Source organism: Diceros bicornis, chromosome 11 (assembly GCF_020826845.1).
Source record: "Diceros bicornis minor isolate mBicDic1 chromosome 11, mDicBic1.mat.cur, whole genome shotgun sequence".
Classification (NCBI taxonomy): Eukaryota; Metazoa; Chordata; class Mammalia; order Perissodactyla; family Rhinocerotidae; genus Diceros; species Diceros bicornis.
Window position 1 is genome coordinate 14,507,787 of NC_080750.1, and position 19,612 is coordinate 14,527,398.

The 19,612-nt window shown below is 38.3% G+C and overlaps 1 protein-coding gene across 1 annotated transcript in view; it reads right to left on the reverse strand.

The window, feature by feature from the left end:
- Positions 1 to 19,612, reverse strand: part of TNIP3 (TNFAIP3 interacting protein 3) — a 92,010-nt gene that overhangs the window by 21,977 nt on the left and 50,421 nt on the right. The window contains exons 4-8 of the mRNA XM_058550633.1: positions 10,840 to 10,926; positions 7,560 to 7,640; positions 5,598 to 5,663; positions 4,066 to 4,197; positions 1,665 to 1,793 (exon numbers count right to left, since the gene is read on the reverse strand). Coding sequence (XP_058406616.1) covers positions 1,665 to 1,793; positions 4,066 to 4,197; positions 5,598 to 5,663; positions 7,560 to 7,640; positions 10,840 to 10,926 — 495 coding nt within the window. The remainder of the gene's footprint in view (positions 1 to 1,664; positions 1,794 to 4,065; positions 4,198 to 5,597; positions 5,664 to 7,559; positions 7,641 to 10,839; positions 10,927 to 19,612) is intronic.

Sequence of the window (19,612 nt, forward strand, 5' to 3'; positions counted from 1 at the left end):
CTTACAATCAAGATTGAGAGACAGGAAATAAACAAGATAATAAATATGAGACATTAAACATATATAGCAATAAATTTCAAGGAAAAATTAAAAGAAGAAATACTAGAGGTATGTAATTTTAATTAGGATACCCAGAAAAATCCTCTTTGAGAAGGTTACACTTGTATAAAGATCTGAATTTTGCTCAAATTATTTTTTCTTAATGAGATTTTACAATTATAATCACGAGAGTTACAAAATTTTTACTAACTTTTAAAAAATTTCTGCTAACTATAAATACAGATACACAAAAATGAAGGGTGCACGTGGACATGAGCAAAAACCAGAGTTGTTGGCTGTTCTAATTTCTATATAATTTTTTATATCCCTGTGCCTACATTCAGAGAAGTAAATTAGAGAATAGAAGACTAGTTATCAAATCATATATCAAAAATGAGAGAGATTTCAAATATCTCAATTAATGTTCATTCCTCTAATTCACTTGTGGAGGATTTCCAGCAGAGAATAAAAGGGAAAATTCATTTGCCCTGAATTTGTGTCTCTAAACATTGTTTTTCTCTCTGAGAGGATAGAGAAGTACATTGTTTATAAAGTCAATCTCCAATTTCCCATTCTCTCCTGAATAACTTGCCCCACAAACAAATCAAATATAGCATTGCATTTGTAAAGCACCCTGTCGACTATACAGGCACATACATAACACTTCGGGGGTCTTTAAACGACACTTCTGAACACCAGTTAACTACAACATGGCACAGTCCAAAATACAGGAGTTGAGCACGTTTCCAAGGCCAATCACCTACTCTTGTTTTAGAAGACAATTTCTGTGCCTTTGTTTGAGAAATATCTAGCTTGAGAGATGCCTATCTCGACTCAACCATATGCTACAAGTATTCCAATGGGCCACCTATGATATGGCTCTTGGAAAAGTCAACAGCCAAGGATTTCATTTTTACCCTGAACAAGTCAGTGATCCTTTCCCCCAGAAAATTAAGCTATTAGTCCATAAAACAACACAGACACACGCACACACACACAGACACTCATGCATCATCCTTTTGCAGCAATGCATGGGTAGCCGCTTTGAATGGTTAAATTGGAGCAAAGGCATTAAACCACTCGCATTTTCCTAATAGATCTACTCCCCGCCCCGCCACTGACCCCCTCTCCCCCCATTAGAGGTGAGTTTTAGGCTTATTCTCAGGAAGGCGGCCATCTCAGCCTTGGGGTTGGCATTTAGCATGCTTCCATAGAGTTTGCATCACACCCAGCTCCACAGTGACGATTTTAAAGAGCAGCCTGTTTCCTCAGGAAACTTCTGTGGTTGACCAAGAGATACGCTATTGTTTGAAAACACCCACTTGCTTTATGTGGTTCTTCGAACTAAAAAAATGTTGTTGCTGTCTTCTATAATTTCTCCTCGTTTCTCTTTTTCATGATAATTCTTTGCAGGGACATGAATTCCCTAAAGCCTCCTTAGCCAAGTACGGCTGAAAGATGCAGACAGGAGTCATTTATAAAATTACAGAGAAGCTCCCATGCAAGCCCCTAGGCCCAGGAACACACTGCAGTGTAGACTGTGTCCTGACTCCCAATCAGGAACGTGCTCTTCATACACGGCCCTCTTCCTGGATTTCCCAGCTTGACCCAGCCTGATACCTTACCTTATTGAGGCGTTTTATTTCACATTCATAATGTTCCTTCTTCTTGTTTGCGAGAGCATTTTTTTCCTTCAAAAGCTTATTTTCTTTCTTCAATTCATGTAATTCTTCATTTAGGCTCTCCTTTTCCTTCTGAAGTAAAGAGCAAGAAAACAAACGCAAACTCAACAAAATTCAGATGAGACGATATTGTAGGAATACTTCTGAAATACAATAAAAACAGGACCTTTAAATTTTCACATAACATTCCATTTGAGCAACATTCTGTGGGTGGAGAACAGGGTTAGCATAGAAGAAATCTTTCTTTTATCCTTAGCGCTACTAAGTTTTGTGACCCCAGAAAAAAGGATCTCAAAATCCCCAATCCTCACTTTCAAGGGTCAAATGTGTCTGCAAAATAAGCTAGTTCCCACGTACAAGTGATGGGTAAGTGACTCAGGAAAAGAACTGAAAGTCCTAAAAAGAAAAGTGTCATTGCAACAAAAAATACTATCTTAAAGCCCAATCTTGAATCCTTCTGGACTGGAGAGAGGGAGAACAGGATAAAACTTCAGGCAAATAAGACCCTTCAGAGCACTGTATTGTTGTGATTATTATTCTTATTATTTTTGTGTGTGTGTGAGCAAGATCAGCCCCGACCTAACATCCGATGCCAATCCTCCTCTTTTTTGCTGAGGAAGACCAGCCCTGCGCTAACATTAGTGCCCACCTTCCTCTACTTTACATGGGATGCCCCCACAGCATGGCTTAACAAGTGGTCCATCAGTGCGGGCCCAGGATCTGAACCTGCAAACCCTGGGCCGCCAAAGCAGAGCCCGTGCACTTAACCGCTTGCGCCACTGGGCAGGCCCCGTGATTATTACTTTTAAAAGGCAGAGATCAATGAGTCCAACTGCCATCATTCCTCCATGTTTTAGATCACCTTTAAAGCGTCCAATGTTTTAAATAAATGAAGCAAGTGTAGCTGCTCAGACGCTAACAGGCTCTGGATTCAGACAACATCTGAATATTTATATATTATTATTTTATATAGTATATATTATTATTATATATAATATTTATATATTATATATCCAGTTTTATATTCCAGATAGTAAACTTTTTGTGGAGTGAATTAGATTCTTAATGAGATTGAGATTTTAACCTAGTAAAGTAAACATTCCAGAGTTTAGGTATATCCAGGTGAGAAAATAGTTAATATATATGTTAAAGTATGATATTTTAGTAATTAATATTTCCCAATACAATAATTAGATTTAAGAAATCTGCTTTAGGGGATTCGTTTTCTTTAAAAGTGAAAACATTTGTATTTGCTTTTAGTTAAATAGAGAGCCTATACTCTTAGAAAATGAATCAATCATTTTCTAATTTAGCATAATTTAAGAGAAAGTTATATTAACTAGAAAATGGTCCCAAGTGCATGAGGGAAAATTGCCATGATTCCTGGTCAGGGTGTAAATGGAAAAGGAAAGGGCTGCTACACGGCAGACAGGAAGATGGTAAACCTTGCTTTCCTCTGGCTCACTGTGACAAAGGTACCCTTACCCTTAGCAAGGTCGGAAAACCTGGACTGACATCGTCTGTACAATTTTTAGACACTGCCTTAAGATTTGTGCGTGTTTTAAAATACAACCAATGCCTCGCAATATCAGTCATGAGACTTCACCTGAGGATATTCACACTTCTTGTTTTTTCCTAACATACCTAAAAAAATGAGAGGCCCTTAGAGCTTAAGGTTTTCCTCCCATTTTTTTTTCTGCAATATCCATGAAGTCCAATAACAAAGTAAAACCAAGAGTCTGTTTTAGGAGAAATTGTCTCCTCAATGGCCACAATACATTTTCCTGTGTGCTAAGTTATCAACGTTAGCAAGTCATCTTTAAAATGGCAAAAATAATATTTTCCTCCCAGGTGGGCTGAGAATGTCAAATGAGATAATGAGGGTGAAGTACTGTTTTAAATGTGCTATTTTTATGATTACAAAAGCAATACCTATTTGTAAAGCTCTCTGTAAGATGAAAAGCAGCTATACGAATACAAGATATTATCATATTATTATTAACACTAGTAAAAATAATAATAAAATGAGGAAAGGCAAAAGAAAAAAATTAATTTTCTCCTAGGCTGAAATGCCCTAGACAGATATCAGCACAGCTGTGGATCAGTTCTCTCTGCTGGTAGAGCCTGGAGAAGCAGGCCTGCTTATTTGTGCAACAAAGGAGGAAGCGAAAGGGCATCTCCTTCCATCTGATTCCAGAGAAGTGACCCTTATCAGTGGCTTTGGGGACTTGCGTAACCTGCACACCCTCGCACGCTGGTCACTGCCCAGCAGTGAGCTGATTTTAACAGAACGGTAGCTTCCAGCAGGAAACCCCGCCCCCTGCCTGCACTCAGCCCCGCCCACCTCCTCGCGCTGTCGCCGCTCCCGGGCCAGGTCGCGCTGCCTGTCGCTCTCTCTCTGACTCTGCTGCCGCTCCTTCTCTTGTGTGCTGAGGCATCTCTCTGCTGCGTCCAGTTTCATTTTCAGCTCTGCGACCTGAGGAAGTCGTTCACAGACAGTTGCAGACACCTCTTCTGAAGCCCACGCACCCCCAGATTTATTCCCAGACCATGCCCTCGGGGACAGAAAAGCCCCACACCTGGGCGTCCCCGGAGGAGAGGTTCTACTTTCCACCTCCCCTAACAAAGATCAGGACATTTGCATTTAAAAAGGAGCTTCCTCTACCGGAAAAAGCAAACACCATAACAGCCTCTAGCTCTGTCCTCCTTTGTCCAAACCACACCACTTACGAGGGAGTAAAGATTTAGCCCTTAGACGGGGGCGGTTCTAGGCTTGTCATTCTATTCTCATCTCTCAAGATGTGCCATGCCTGATCTGATGCTAGGGGTCAGGGGTGAGTGAAGATATCTATACCAGGGAAAAACAGACATGGCCTTTAACTCATCAGTAACCTGCAGTGCTTGACCTGCTACTAAATGCCAGATTAGATGTCAGAGTGACAACGGTCCACTGAGAGAAGCCTTAGAGACATGCTTCATCAGAGATGGGAATTACACCCATCTTAACCCCAGGTCTTCACTCACCTGCAAGCCATTCAGGAAAGCAGCTTCAACATTTTCTCTGGAATCATGATCTTTAAATTTGGAGACCCCAAAGCTGCTCCATTACAAGGTGGCCTGACCATGGCCTCCTGTAGTAGGAGCATTATCCTGCACTTTCTAAATGTAGTACTTCTGAGTATCAAAATGGGGAAGAAAAGAGCAATACTGCTATATTACTCACTTGTGGTCAGGTTTCTTAGTTCTGAATTATTCAGGGGAATTTACTTTCCCTTTTCTCTCTTTTTGAACATGGAACGATTTAAAATTATAAATTGACTTTCAGCTATTAAAAGATATTTTCTCCAAAAAATTTCTTTCTCACCAAAGCAAAGGCTTCTTGACAGAGAGCATGCTTTAGAGAAAAGTGAGATATCCACTTCCCCTCCCCCTTTCACTGTTAGCGCTGTTTGTTTCTTTATCTGTGGAAAATAGCTCATGCTGTTTGATTAAAGAATTAGAGCTAGCCTTGCATAAAACAGTGTGAACTTTAAACCATCTCTCACCTTGCATATAACCGTGTTTATGTAGCTAGTAACAAAGCCAATGCCAGGATACTCTGTAAGCTGTGATAAATGTGCATAAGAACTCTAGAAACCTCTCTAGAGGCTATTTTTAGTACCTTTGTTTTGCAACACTCAAGACAATTCACTGATACTGTTCCTTAATCGTCAGCAGCAAGAGGCCAATAATGCACTCAGCATCTTCCTCCCCATCATTTTTCAACTGTTGACTATCCACAAATCTCCTTTAGCTGAAATCAGCGAGAATCTTCACATACTTGGCCCCACCACATTATTGATTAAAAGCAAATACCAAACAGAGAGAGGTGTTTACCTTTCTTTTATATAACTCTTTCATACTTCTAAATTGCTGATCCCATTGCTGGTTAACTTCCAGGAGCTGAAATTATTAAAATTTGGTAAGTCAACAAAGGATTCTGCCCATTTGGAGATCTGGCCAAAAGGCAATCACTTTTTGAGGTTACTGAGATTTTGGAAGCCATGGGTGAAGACGGTATTCCTTCCACCAAGTTCTAGGTGGGCGGGGATGATTTAGTTGAACATACTCTCACCTTTTCATAACTGGTTCACATATGAAAGCTATTAAGTCTTTATATCTTAACTAGACAGCTGAACAGTTTATTAGCAATTTTTAACTTTGCTTGGTTATTTGAATTTTCATCTTCTTTGTTTAATCCAACTAGAATCTAGTAAAAATTTGTGAGTATTGATGGTTTTCTCTAGGATTTATTTATATATGAAGGGTCTTTTTTCCAATCTTTCCATATTTTTCTATGTGCTTACATTGATTATTTTAATGAAACATTTCTTCCAGCTTTTTAAAAGCAGAATTTATATTAACAACTCCCTAGGGCCGGCCCCATGGCTTAGTGGTTAAGTGCACGCGCTCCACTGCTGGCGGCCCAGGTTCGGATCCCGGGCACGCACCGACGCACCGCTTCTCTGGCCATGTTGAGGCCACATCCCACGTACAGCAACTAGAAGGATGTGCAACTATGACATACAACTATCTACTGGGGCTTTGGGGGAAAAATAAATAAATAAAATTATATATTAACAACTCCCAAACCCCATTAACTGATCATCATTTGTTTGCACTATTGTGCTTTTTAAAATCAACACATGATTTGTAATATATACTCAACAAATGGATACTATCACCTTTTTGAAAGTACAGATTTTCAAAGAATAGTAGTTTTGTCATAAGACACTATTTAGAAATAATTTAGGTTGCAAACAATTTGGAAGTTTCAAAACTATGTGCTAAACAGAAGGAAGAAAAAGCACTATGACCTGTGTTTTAGTGTTCTAGTAAGGGAAGTCTGCAACTTCCTACATCAAGAGAAAATCCAGCACTTAATCAATATGGAACAGACATTGAGAAGGTAGTCAAAATGACTAAAAAGTTGCAAGATTTTCTCCTAATCACAAAACAAAATATCTAATCCAGAAAGACAGTTACTAGGTAACTCTTATGCTGGAAATAGATATGAGTATTTAGTATAAGACTATATAATATTATTATATAAAGATACCTGATCTGTTGGCACTTTAGAGATTAATATTTCTATGCTATGGTAACATTACTCTGCTATAGGACAGTAATTTTCCAGAAAGGCACAATATTTTATGCAGTATCAAAGAGGAGTAGAAGGTATCACAGACGAGAACATGAAAGATGTAATATATAGAATGAGACACGTCATAGTGCTAAAATTGTTATACTTTTCACCACCTCCTCTGTCAATAAGAATAAAGAGATTCTAACATTCATTAAACTCAGAAAAACAAACTCAAAATAATATCCATCACATTCCCAATGACATTTTAGAAACAAACATTTTTTATGATAATGTTCCTTAACCCCTATGAGATCAGATGCTTAACTCACAGAGTCATAGCACCTAAGTCCACTAAACTTAAAGCCCTTGACAGTATGAGTTTCAAGGTGTGTCAAGTTGCAAGACATAAAGGACACAGGTGATTAAGCTCACATAGTCCATGTGGAGGAAACATCTACGTTTTGAGACAACTGAGATTATAATAATCGGATTTATGACTGTCATTTTTCATTCACTTTCACAAACACTGAGAGACTAAGAGAAATATGAGTGAATAAGAAAAAAGCATTTGCTCTCAAAATAATGCAGTACAGTAACCTAGAGATAAATACTGTGACTCAACAACAAAAATAAAGGCACCAGGTGATTCACTCTATTTTATTCTCAGCATTAACCCATGGCACATGTTGCTTTAATTAATATTTCTAAATTACCTCTTTTCTTTGTTTTTCCAAGCACCTTATCTTTTGTTCAAGAGGATTTGTCAAGTTCTTTCTTCTTGATGATTGAGCACACTATAAAAAAAAAAAAAAAAGAGTGAAACATAATAGTCTATAAAATAAACAGGAGAAATGCTGCCCTTCCCAAACTCCACGCATTTGGTCAACTCTCACATTGTGATTTATAAAAATATCTTATTCTAGCAGTAACAATCTTCACACTATAGTCCTTCATAGAGACCTGTTGATCAATAAGCTTTATATTATATTTTAGACTCCTTTATATGAATTAATTACCAAAATAATTCTCTAATAAATTGTAAATGTGTCTCTATAACAGGTAAGTAAGAAATTAGGATTTCAATTCTTTTCTGAGAAAATGAAAATTCAGAGTATAATGCATATAGAAATCAGGTCAGTTTCACGGATATATGTTAGGTATTTACATAGAAAACATTTCTAAAAAATCATTTTTGTAGGTGTGTCCACAATCTGAAGAGGGGCCCTGGTGAAAGTCAGGGCAGTGACAGAAACTTCAAGAAAAAAAGACTGACACATGCAGCTAAAAGGCAGCAAATTGATTCTACAACTACAATAAATTAGCTACATCAATGACTATCACACAAATATGTTACAGAGGTGCGTGTAGATTATCCGGTACTATATAGTTAATTTTAAACAGCCCTTTGAATAAAGCCACTAGGTTACAAATTTAGATTAGTAATAAATCATTGGCACAGTGAAAAAGTTAACCACCTTTCTTTTCAGTTTCTTTTTTTTTTTCCTAGGGGTGGAGATATTCATGCAAAGATGCACAAAAGCTCTGGAAACTTCCTGCCGTCTGTCTAAATGCACCACCAACAAAGCTCACTTAAGTACTGTTTTCTATATTTTAACTCAAGAGTCTTTTTACCATCTCATCTCTGAGTCGTATAAATAATACAATGAATCGGGTGATGAGGGTAGTTCCCAAATATGTTGCTCAGTTTCAGGCTCAATAGTTATTGTGGACCATGAAATTGCTTAAAGATATTCACGAACAATTAAGAAATATTTTGAAAACGTGTTGGCCCTTGCCAGAAACGTTTACAGGAAATGCTCTTTTGCAATCATCCTGGGATTTCAAGGACTTTTTTCATTAGAAATGATTTATAAAACTATTTTTCTATCTTTTCTCTACTTACCTAGGTCTTGCTCAACGTTTTAGGGTTTGATACTATTTTACCTCTACAGATGCTGTTCTTGGTTTTCTTAGCTTTTTCCTATTCAGACCCGTGTATAATTAAGACTACATTTTAAAAAAGACGTTCTTCTGTGCATCAACAAATTCAGAATGATTGTACTTGCTTGACTGACTTTAAGCTGGTTTGGCTGCCTGCCAGAAGTGACATAAAAATCTAGGTGACAAGTATATTGGGTGCTATAATTGGGCTCTCCCTTCTTTAAGAAGACTTCCAAGAGACTGGACTCATTCTGGATCAGAACAGACTAAATAGTAGGCATCTTTGACGTGGAAAATGCTGTGAGCCAACCCTACTTAGGGTGTCCTGTGTTTAGCAAAGCAGAGGTGCAGTGAGACTGGATTCTAGACCAGTGGTTCTCACCGCAAGAGTACATCAAAGTAATCGTGGGAGCTTGCTAAGCAGGGCACCCTGAACACTGAATTGGAATCTCTGAAAAGGGAGCCATAGCTCCTCTGTTTTCTTTTTAATAGACTTTATTTTTTAGAGCGGTTTTAGGTTCACAGCAAAATTGAGTGGAAGTAGATTTCCCATATACCCGCTGCCCTCACACATGTGTAGCCCTCTGCATTATTAACATCCCCCACCAGTGTGGTACATTTGGTACAAGAGATGAACCTACACGGACACATCGTTATCACCCAGAGTCCAATAGTTTGCATTAGGGTTCACTCTTGGTGTGGTACATTCTATGGGTTTGGACAAATGTATAATGACCTGTATCTATCATTATAGTATCATACAGAATAATTCCACTGCCCCCAAAATCCTCTGTGCTTCACCTATTTATCCCACCTCTATTTTTAATAAATTTCACAGGTTATCATGTTTCATATTAAAGTTCAAGATTCTCCCATTCCACACCACGTTTGGGAACATGGATTTGGGGTCCTCAAAAAGTCTTTTCTCCATTTCCAATATAGGTAAAAAAAAAAAATCTGTGACCAGCAAACATTTGTATGACACTGCCTTCTAGGAATCCAGAGTAAGATTAATCAGACAGTGTGCATTTTTTTCCCACGTATAATTTTCTCTGGAAAAAATTGTGAAATATTTTGACATTTGATTTTTATTTTATAACTAAGTTATTGAAAAGCTAGATACTAAATCTTCGAGAGAGAGAAAGCACAGTAATAGGAATGGATTGTAAGCCACGAATGTCTCACCAGGGATTTCTCTGGAGATTAATCAACGTTTTAGTGTGGTTCCTATGTCTTAGGTGGGTATTAAAATGAAGAAAAATCAATTAAACACAGAGGCTGGGGGGAACTTTTCATTGTATTTGCTTTGCTTTCCAGTTGCTAATGAAGGCACCTGATATTGCAATAAATACAAAGATTTTTTGTCATTGGACCTACTAAGGGCCCCCTTACAGAACAGTTATTCTCTATAAAATGTAATCTATGTTCAAAGTATCTGGGCATTTCTTTCCCATTTACCATAAGACCCAGACCAACTTCTAAGATATTCAGGTTCTTATACTAATAAATTTACCTAAATGAGCAAAAGAGCCTCACTTGGTTTCCTATAATATCTTGGTTATCTCTAAAAAAAAACCTTTGAGAAAGCACTTTCATTCATTCATTTAATTAGTAAGTATCTGTTGCAGTAAGCAGTAACCGAACAAAGACTATGGTATTAATCGCACATATATAAATAAATATTTTACCATGGATACTTTATTGCTATAATATATTTTATTTCTAACCACACTAATATAATATTCTTTAAAAATTTTACATTGAACCAAATTCCCCTAAAACAAGAGCAAAATATGAAACCCATATAGTTGGGAAGCTGAAAGGACAGGATTTAATCTCTCACTTTGTAAAAGAAGAAATGAAGCTCAGAAGTGTCAAAGGAAATGCAGCGGTCACTCAGATGTTTTTTCTTGAATAACATTGTTTAAAAATATAGAGCAGATCTTAGCTAAAGAAAGTAAAATAGCCATTTCTGCTCTTATAAATCATTGCCATTAGAAATGCTGTCGATAGTAGATATGGTCAATTCATCCCCTAGAAATGTGTCCTTACCTCTGCATGCTCCGTAGAACTTTCTGCAGCACTCGTTCTAGTTGTACCCCGTACCAAATTTGCCATGGAAGTTGTCTTCCCTGGAATCTTAAAAAGCAGAGAGAAAAAAAGAAAGAAAATGTCTCTTATGGTGTCTTTTAAAGTGAGACCAAATATACAAAATTTAGAAAAAGACCACACAAACAGTTAAGTCATGATAGAAAATAATAGCAATAGTTTTTCATTAACAACGAACAGAAGAGACTCTGTATGTGAATTACACAGAATAAGGTTATAAGCACAGCAACTGTGATTTTAACTTTTCTTCTCTTCCAAATAGGGATTTCCCAGGATGTCTTAAGTAGGGGGCTGTGACTAAGACGCGAGGAGGATAAGCCTTGCTATGGTATGTAAATTGTCATTCTTCCTTTACTGGCAGTTTCTCCAACTGGAGGAGGAAGTTAACCACAGACAGCCTGGGCAAACCAAGTCTTTCCTCAGCAACCTCACTGCCATAACTTCATGTACTTCCCAGAGCAGTTAGGTAACTGTTGACTTTTTGACAACTCGGTTACTTGCTTCCCTAAAGGCAAGATTTTCTGGCAATGCCTTATAAATGTGAGCTTAGCTGTGTGAAACTGAATGAGTCATACATAACTCTATAAGCGCTACTAATTCGTATGGAACTAAAAGAGAAAATAATCTATTACAAAGAAAATGGACATTGTTTGCAAAGCTAATCTTCTATATTGGCAGAAAGTTTAAACTTGGTTCTCAAGTTTAAGACTCTCTTTTCCATAGGTCAAGTCCAGATTTTTTCCACAACTCATTGGGAGTTAAATCTTTATTTTGCACTAATATTTTAGCTTTAATTAGTTGACTCTTGTCATTGAGGTAACAGAGCACTCAGGGAGTTCAGACAAAAGCTGGAAAGTGCATGCCTGGAGCTACATAAATGGGCCCCGGTGGAGCAGAAGACCTCTTTCTGGACTTGGAGGAGGGGGAGCAAAAGAAAAGGCAAGAAGACAAAAAGGAAAGAAAGAATGTGCTGCTGAAAAGAAAAAAGAAAGGATTTACAGTCAATCACATAATTTACGGTTTTATTTAGACCTCCCTATGAGATATCCACATATATGTAGGATAAATCCTAAGAGTCCTGAAATTCAAACTCTTTAAAAGGGAATGAAGGGGTGTCCAAGATTTGGCCCTCCCTTTTTCTACTTCTTGTCTTCACCACTCTCCAGCTTTCCCTGTGCTCCGACCATTACTGAATTGCCTCTGTTTCCTGAAATAAGTCAGGCGCCCTAATACCTGCTGCGCTCTCTGCCTAGAACATTCTCCTCTCTGGGCCTCCCTCCAACCTGGTGACCTGGAAAACCCAGCTAATGTCTCTCTTGCACCCTGACTTTATCTGATCTGCTCTAACCAGCTAGGCAGAGCTTCTTTACAATAGCTCATTTACATCTTGGTGTCTTCACTCTGGAGCCACAGCACCACGGCACAGAGCAGGTGTTCCACACATTTTGCTGAATGAATAAGTTGATGAATATCTACATATCAAATTTATGGACTTTTTGCTAGTTTGTGTGTGTGTGTATGTGTGTGTGTGTCTTTACTTTTTGATGGTTTCTTGGTCTATTTTAGGGGTACGCTAGAGTGAAATGGAGCGATGTTTCCTTAAGGCAATATCCAAAAATACAGGTGGAAATCCAATTGCTCAGAGTTCTACAAGTAAAAGTTATGACTCACATATGATCTGATTTTAGGGGATATAAGGAGAGATTTCCTGCAGATTGACACTTCATTAACACTAAAATCTGCTCATCAGAAAAGGAAAATAAGACAATAACGTAAAAATATAGTTCAAGGTTCCCTTCATCCTTGTCTGTGTATTTGGTAATAATAACCTAGTGGATGTGGTAACATTGACCTAGAGGAGTGGTTTGAAACAACATCTTCTTGCCAGGAAGTAGTGTCCTTGGCACCGTTGTCCTCTGGCTCTCTTCTGTACCGGAATCCTGACGCACACTCAGTGTTACAGCACATCGTGGTGTGATTGCTTCTATTGAACAGAAATCCTGTCCCTTTGCATTTTTCATTACAATTTCTTTGCCTCTTCTGCTATGCAGTTTAACAACAAACAGATTTTCTATTAGCTCCAGAGAGCCATGTGGTGATTTATGAATAAACGATAACTCTTCTGGAGAGCCCCATGTTTGGTTTGAGGAAAAAGGAACTTGCACTAGGATAGTCCCAGGGATAAACTGGATATTTTCTGTTACATATGCCCTCTTTGCCTTACTTGCACCCCTCTCACGTGTGTTGTATGCTTTAAGAGTCTGGCTTTAGTCAAGCTTTGTTTCATGAGAAGTCTTACTAGCTGCAATAACTCTCAGAGAAACAGACATTTTACTCATGATTCCAAGGTGATTTTGAAGGGTCCTCATTTCTCAAGTGACTAAAATATTATATAGAGGAAAATAACTGACAGAGAAATATGGTGAAGGAAAGGACCAAGGAACTACCAATCACTGGTCTGTAACTATCATTCGAGTTGATAATTCTCAAAATTAGTCCAAGAGGAGAGCATCACATTTCTATAAATGCTTGGATGCATTCTTTGCCAGGTAAAATAAATATGGCTTTTTCTTTACTATTCTTTTAGAATGGGGGTTGAAAAACCTCCTTTGTTTCCTGAATCTATTTGCGTGAATTTTTAAGGGAATGTGCTATCTAGGTGGGAGAGAGAGTACCTAGTTGCTACTGAAAGATCTGTCTCTCGAGTCAGATCATCTGGATTCATATCTCAGCTCCACCATCCACTACTTAAGGCACCTAAGGCTCGACTCCCACATTTGTAAAATGGGGAGAGTAACAGTGTCCTCTTCCTAGGGTTGTTATCAGTGATAATACATATAAAGAGCTTAGATGTTAATAATAATATGATCTTCAAGATAGGGCCATCAATCAAATTATTTATGCAACAAATAATATGACAAAAGGAAAGGGCCATCAATCAGTTATGCATTACTAACTTTGCACTTGGCACTGAGTGCGTTCCAAATGAAACTAAGCAAAAGTTCCTGCCTCCAATAAAATTAATGTAGATATACATACATGCACACGTGTGTGTGTGCCTGCCTGTAAGAGTTTAGAGGACAGAGAGCTTGTTCTCAGCTTTAATTGTTATGGGAGGAGTTGGAGTTTCTGCTGGGCCTTGAAGGGTGGATAGGATTTAATAGATGGTGAGAGCTGAGATATATCACTGTAAGGGGAACATCTTAAATGGAACAGAGATGGACAAACCTAAGTATGAAGGACTCTAGCAAGCCCAGCGTGACTAGAACAGTGTTCATGTGGTATATATAAAGTTGATTTGGATCAAATTGTGAAAGGTTTTAAATTTCAGGTTAAGAAATTTTGACTTTCTTGCAATAGGCCATGGGGAGCTAGTGAAGACCCTTGAGCAAAGGAATTACGTGATCAAAGTGGCTTTTCAGTAAAAATAAACCTGACTATGTGCATTATGTACTAAACGGGTGAGGTTGACAACTGCAATACCACTTAATAGATATTATCAAAAGTAATATTCAAAATATTTAACAACTTGTGGTAACCAAAATAGGGTGACAACTTGTGGTAATCAGTTAACCTGGGGCACTCAGAATAGACTACACCTCTGAACCTCAAACTTCTATTTTATTTTATTTTGTGAGGAGATCAGCCCTGTGCTAACATCTGCCAATCCTCCTCTTTTTTTGCTGAGGAAGACTGGCCCTGGGCTAACATCTGTGCCCATCTTCCTCCACTTTACATGGGAGGCTGCCACACCATGGCTTGCCAAGCAGTGCGTCAGTGCACGCCCAGGATCTGAACCGGCGAACCCCGGGCCACCACAGCGGAGCGCGCACTTAACCGCTTGCGCCACCAGACCAGCCCCTCTAACTCCTATTTTAATTGCCTACTTGCCATCCCTATTTGGATGTTTAATAGGCACCTCCTTCCTTACTTGTATAAAACCTGTTTCCTGATCTTCCGCATCACAATCAATGACAACTTTCATGCTCCAGACTAAAAACTTGGAGGCATCCTTGACTCCTCTTTTTCTGTCATAGCCTATGTGTCCAGTCTTTGGATGGAAACTTGTATCCAATCTTCCTGAACATTTTGTAGGCGCTTTGAAAATATATCCAAAAGAAGAGCAGCACATTGCCACAAGAGCCTGGAGACTTCCCAGTCTAATGAGAAAGTGGCAAGGTGAAATAAACATGCCTTTGTCTAACTTTCTCAAAATAGGAACTTTAATGTTTGCTTCTTGATTTTATTCACACGAAAATTTTTAAGAGAGCATTCAGTAGTGACTGATACCTGTCTCTGTCAAATCCTAGTCCCATCATTTACTAGTTATGTGACCTTGGGCAAGATGCTTAGCATCTTTGAACTGACCAAGCCACTGTCATCTCTTCCCTGGATTATTGCAATAACCTGATGGCCTCCCTGCTTCCGCTCTTGCTCCTCACCCATCTATTATCAAGACAGTAGCCAATATAAGTCTTTAAAAATATGTCATTTCATGTCACTCCTCTGCTCAAAACCTTTCAGTGGCTGGTCCATGAACCTGTCGTACACACTCCTTGCTCTTTCTGCATAGAACTATCTTCCCCTAGATATCCACGTGGCTCAGTCCCTCACCTTCAATCGGTAATTGCTTACACGTCACCTGTTACTGAGTCCTTACCTGGCCTTCCTATTTAAAATTGCTCTCCATCTCAGCACTTTCTATCCACTCTTCCTGCTATCTTTTTCCACACATATATATGTATACATACACTGTATGTTTTTTCTTTGTTCATTGCTTCCTGTCATTAGAATATAAACTCCATGATAGCCGTTTTTGTCTGTAATGTTCATTCTATATTTCTTGAACCTAAACTAGCACCAATTATTTTAGTACCTATGCATGTACACACAGTGCTCAGACACCATAAAGCCCTTTCCCCACCCAAAACTAAATCTGTAACGTTGCTGAATCACGTATCTTCTCAAAAGGTTTTAAAAGATCTAAAGTTCAGAAACTTCAACTTCTTGGCTTCCAAACTAGTAAATCACTTCGCTTTCATACTCCAAACCTGGCCTTGGACTAGTAGAGGCAGGGGAGAGGTGTGTCCCCATTCCACAGCCTCATGAGGGATATAAGCTTATGTCCCTGCAGTTTGGAACTCTGCAGCAGTTCGTCCACGCAATATAGAGATGTTGCCTGCAGTCTGTTTCCACTACACGCTGGTAGTAGTTTTTATGGCACGTCAGATACATTATAGGGCAAATTGGCTTTTGCTGACTCTGTAGTCTTTATGAAACTCAGACTTTATGAAACTCCCATGTCTAAAGATTTCTCAGTGCTGCATGAATTGGTAAACAATCTGACCCAGCTTAACCACCAGCCCCTCTGTGAAGGCCCCATGGTTCTCCAGAGCAGTTACTTACTTCCTCCTTTGTGATCCCAGGATGCTTTTGGAACATAATTTCAACACATCGTAAAACAGTCATTAATCCTATGTACCTTTCTCTCAGAGAGGCTGTATAAGCTTCTTGAAGGTGGGGTCAGCATTTATCATTTTAGCCTTGGGAGCTAACATAGTACCTTCAGAGTACAGAGTAGTGATACAACACATTTTTGTTGAACGAATCTGTTTATGTAGGAAATCATAGCATACCTCTGCTTCTCAGAACCCAACCCAGAGGAGAATGACCACATCGATACACAAAGTTATATGTTTTGTCTCCAAATCAGAAAGGATCAAGTAGGAGTATCAATCCATTTTTAAAAAGCTGTTTTATTTCAGTGTATTTTTAAAAATTCATTTTATAGGTAAATATTTCACCCTTTCCTATTTTGGTTATGTGGTCAATATTATTTTGCTTCCATACAAAGCCTCTTAAGAATTTTTTTCTCCTAATCTTGCTTCATATTTAATAAAGAAACAATACAAATAATTATACATGCCATGCGAGAATTTTTAAAAGGCATGAATGTGGTTTTCAATAACATTGCCTACATTTGCACAGTGCTTTATTACATCTGAGATAAGTAAGAGATAAGTTAATATCTTGACGTATTAACTGATGATCCCCCCAAACACACACTTCTCTTTGTTTAATGTAATTAATCCTTTCTTTGCTCAGTAAGAGATATCTTTTGCCTCAGGGCTGATTAAGTTTGTCATAGAATGCAAAGGGAAAAACAGCCCCTGTTCAGCCTTTGAATTTCAAAATAGACTTTCCAAACTCTAGAGACCATCTTGAAAACCGAAGCTTGGAATTGCAAGAACTAATGTTTTTGAAAATAATATATTTAAAAAAATTTTTAAAAAAACTAATTCCTTTTGTGCAATTTATTTTGAAATGTCTCAAAAAGTAACATGGATTGATGGATGAAAACAGGGGTGGGTGGTAAACAAGCAGAGTAAAATGTTAATGGCAAAATCTAGGTAGTGGATGTATGGGTGTGCACCATAAATCTTCTCACCTTTGCTATATATTTGAAATTTTCATAACAAAATGTTTGGAAAAAAATCAGAATCAAGGCATAAAAACTTATACCATAAACAACTGATAGAAAAGAGGGTAGCTGAAAAGACAATATAATCTATTCCTTACCTTTTCCACACAGCAACTCCCCCCACCCCCCTTAGAAGAATAGATAAAGGTTGCATGGCCTGAGGGAAAATGAGAAAAGACTCAGGGAAAAAGAGTATCTGAATGTCCTGAGTCCTTGTGAGGAAACTGAGCCTTATTCCTCTACTTCTAGGGACTCATCCATCATCTATGGTACCGCCCAGACCGAACATCAAAGAGCAGAGAGAGCTTCAGCCTTACCCCCTGGGGGTAAGCCTGGGGAAGGTGCAAGTCTTGAAGAGCATGTGTCCAGACCACCGTGGTACACAGCTGAGACTTGTGGATGTTTAGGTACAGAGGTCCTGAGACAGCTCAACCTCCAAGTAGTATGCAAGCAGAGCCAGAAATTTCCTATGTTCCTGAGAAGGATGCAAAAGTGGTTAACTGAGGTTAAATAGATGTAAGGTGGCTTCACCATCAAATTGAAGAGGATGCAGTATTTACTACATGGACCTGAGGCCAGGAGATGAGATGAGCGACCTGGAAGCTTCAGTGATTGCCAGTGAGGATGTAGGCCAATGAAAAGACCATAAGGAGTAGATTACATCAGTGCCAATGGCAGTGTAAGATGGTAGATTATTGCAACCCAGATGCCTTTACCCTGAAGTTGCCAGAAAAATACAGGGCATCCAGATAAATTTGAATTTTAGATACACAATGATTTTTGTTTGTTTGTTTAAGTACGTCCTAAGCAATATTTTGTTGTTTACCTGAAATTCAAACTTAACTGGGTAACCTGTATTTTTATTTGCCACATCTGCCAACCCTACTCCACCTGGATTTCTTCACAAAATCTGCTTCACAGACCCTAGGTGCCATTATGGGGAGAAGGAGAGAGAGAGAGAATTCCTAAGCATGACTGCACTGAAGATATAAATTGCCTGAGAAAACAATGAAATGATGGAGATTTCCTACAGTCAATAGATTCAATTATCTTCTGCAACTGAAAGCAAATTCAATTTAGAAAACAAACAAAATCACAATTTTGCACACGTGAGTTCTGTGGTTTGAAATATTTTATCTGCTTTAATTTGAACTTCATAACAGCTCTGTGATGTTGTTAGGAGAGACATCTTTGATGTTAGTGAGGATCAAGTTGAAGTTCAGAGATGTTAAGGGACTTGCCCAAGGGATTTGACAAGTGGGTGGCTGAACCCATCCTAGAACTCACTTAGTCCCCCTGGCTTATTCCCCCCAAAGAACCTTTTACCTATGTGGGGAGATATGAATAACACAGCTAAAAATCATTGGACAAAACATCATTTACTTATTTGATGCTGGTGCCTGAACCATTAAGGAATATAATTCAGGAGGGTTTCAAGAGTCATGAGCTTTCCTGAGGGCTAGATATGAACTGACTTGACCTCCGAGGTCATATCCAAACAAAATGCCACTGCTACTTGCGTAGAGGTTAATTTCTAGTGCCAATGACTAGTGGACAGAAAAGAGAAATTTAGCCTTCAAAAATGGTAATCCTGTATTCGAATTTCTAAAAAATTTTCTCTTCTCTGCAAGGACATTAATCTCTGATCACTTAGTATCAGCACAGATCCCTTTGTTTTTCTCTTGTACTTTGCAAAGTGTTGACCTCCCCTTCATTCATGCATGCCTTCTTATAATAAATATTCATTGATCATGGATTGGGATTGGGTATTGTGCTAAGTCTAGGATATAAAGATGAGCAAAACAGACATGTCTTTCACATAGTTTCTGCTTTTTGAATATAAAATCTGAAGACTTGAGGGGACCACTCCATTGAGAGTGGAATCCTTTCTGCATCATTTCTCCCAAGTAATTAGCTTGGGTCCCTCAGATGAAAGAGGCTACTTTCTCCGTGAGGCAATACATTTCAACATCATATCTATTTAGATACTATTTTTAAATAACAAAAAATTATAGTTATGTATAATAATTAAGAAAAGTTATGTACATATAAAGATGATGTAGGAATAATGGGAGCCTATGGTAATGACTCAGCAGAAACACAGGTGATACAAAGAGTGTCTATTAGGAGTGTTTTGTCTGAAAATGAGCCTGACTCAAAAGAAAATCTCTCAATATGTTAACCTGAAAAACTGTAAACATTTGCTAACTTATATTTAATGACTTAAAGAAAATT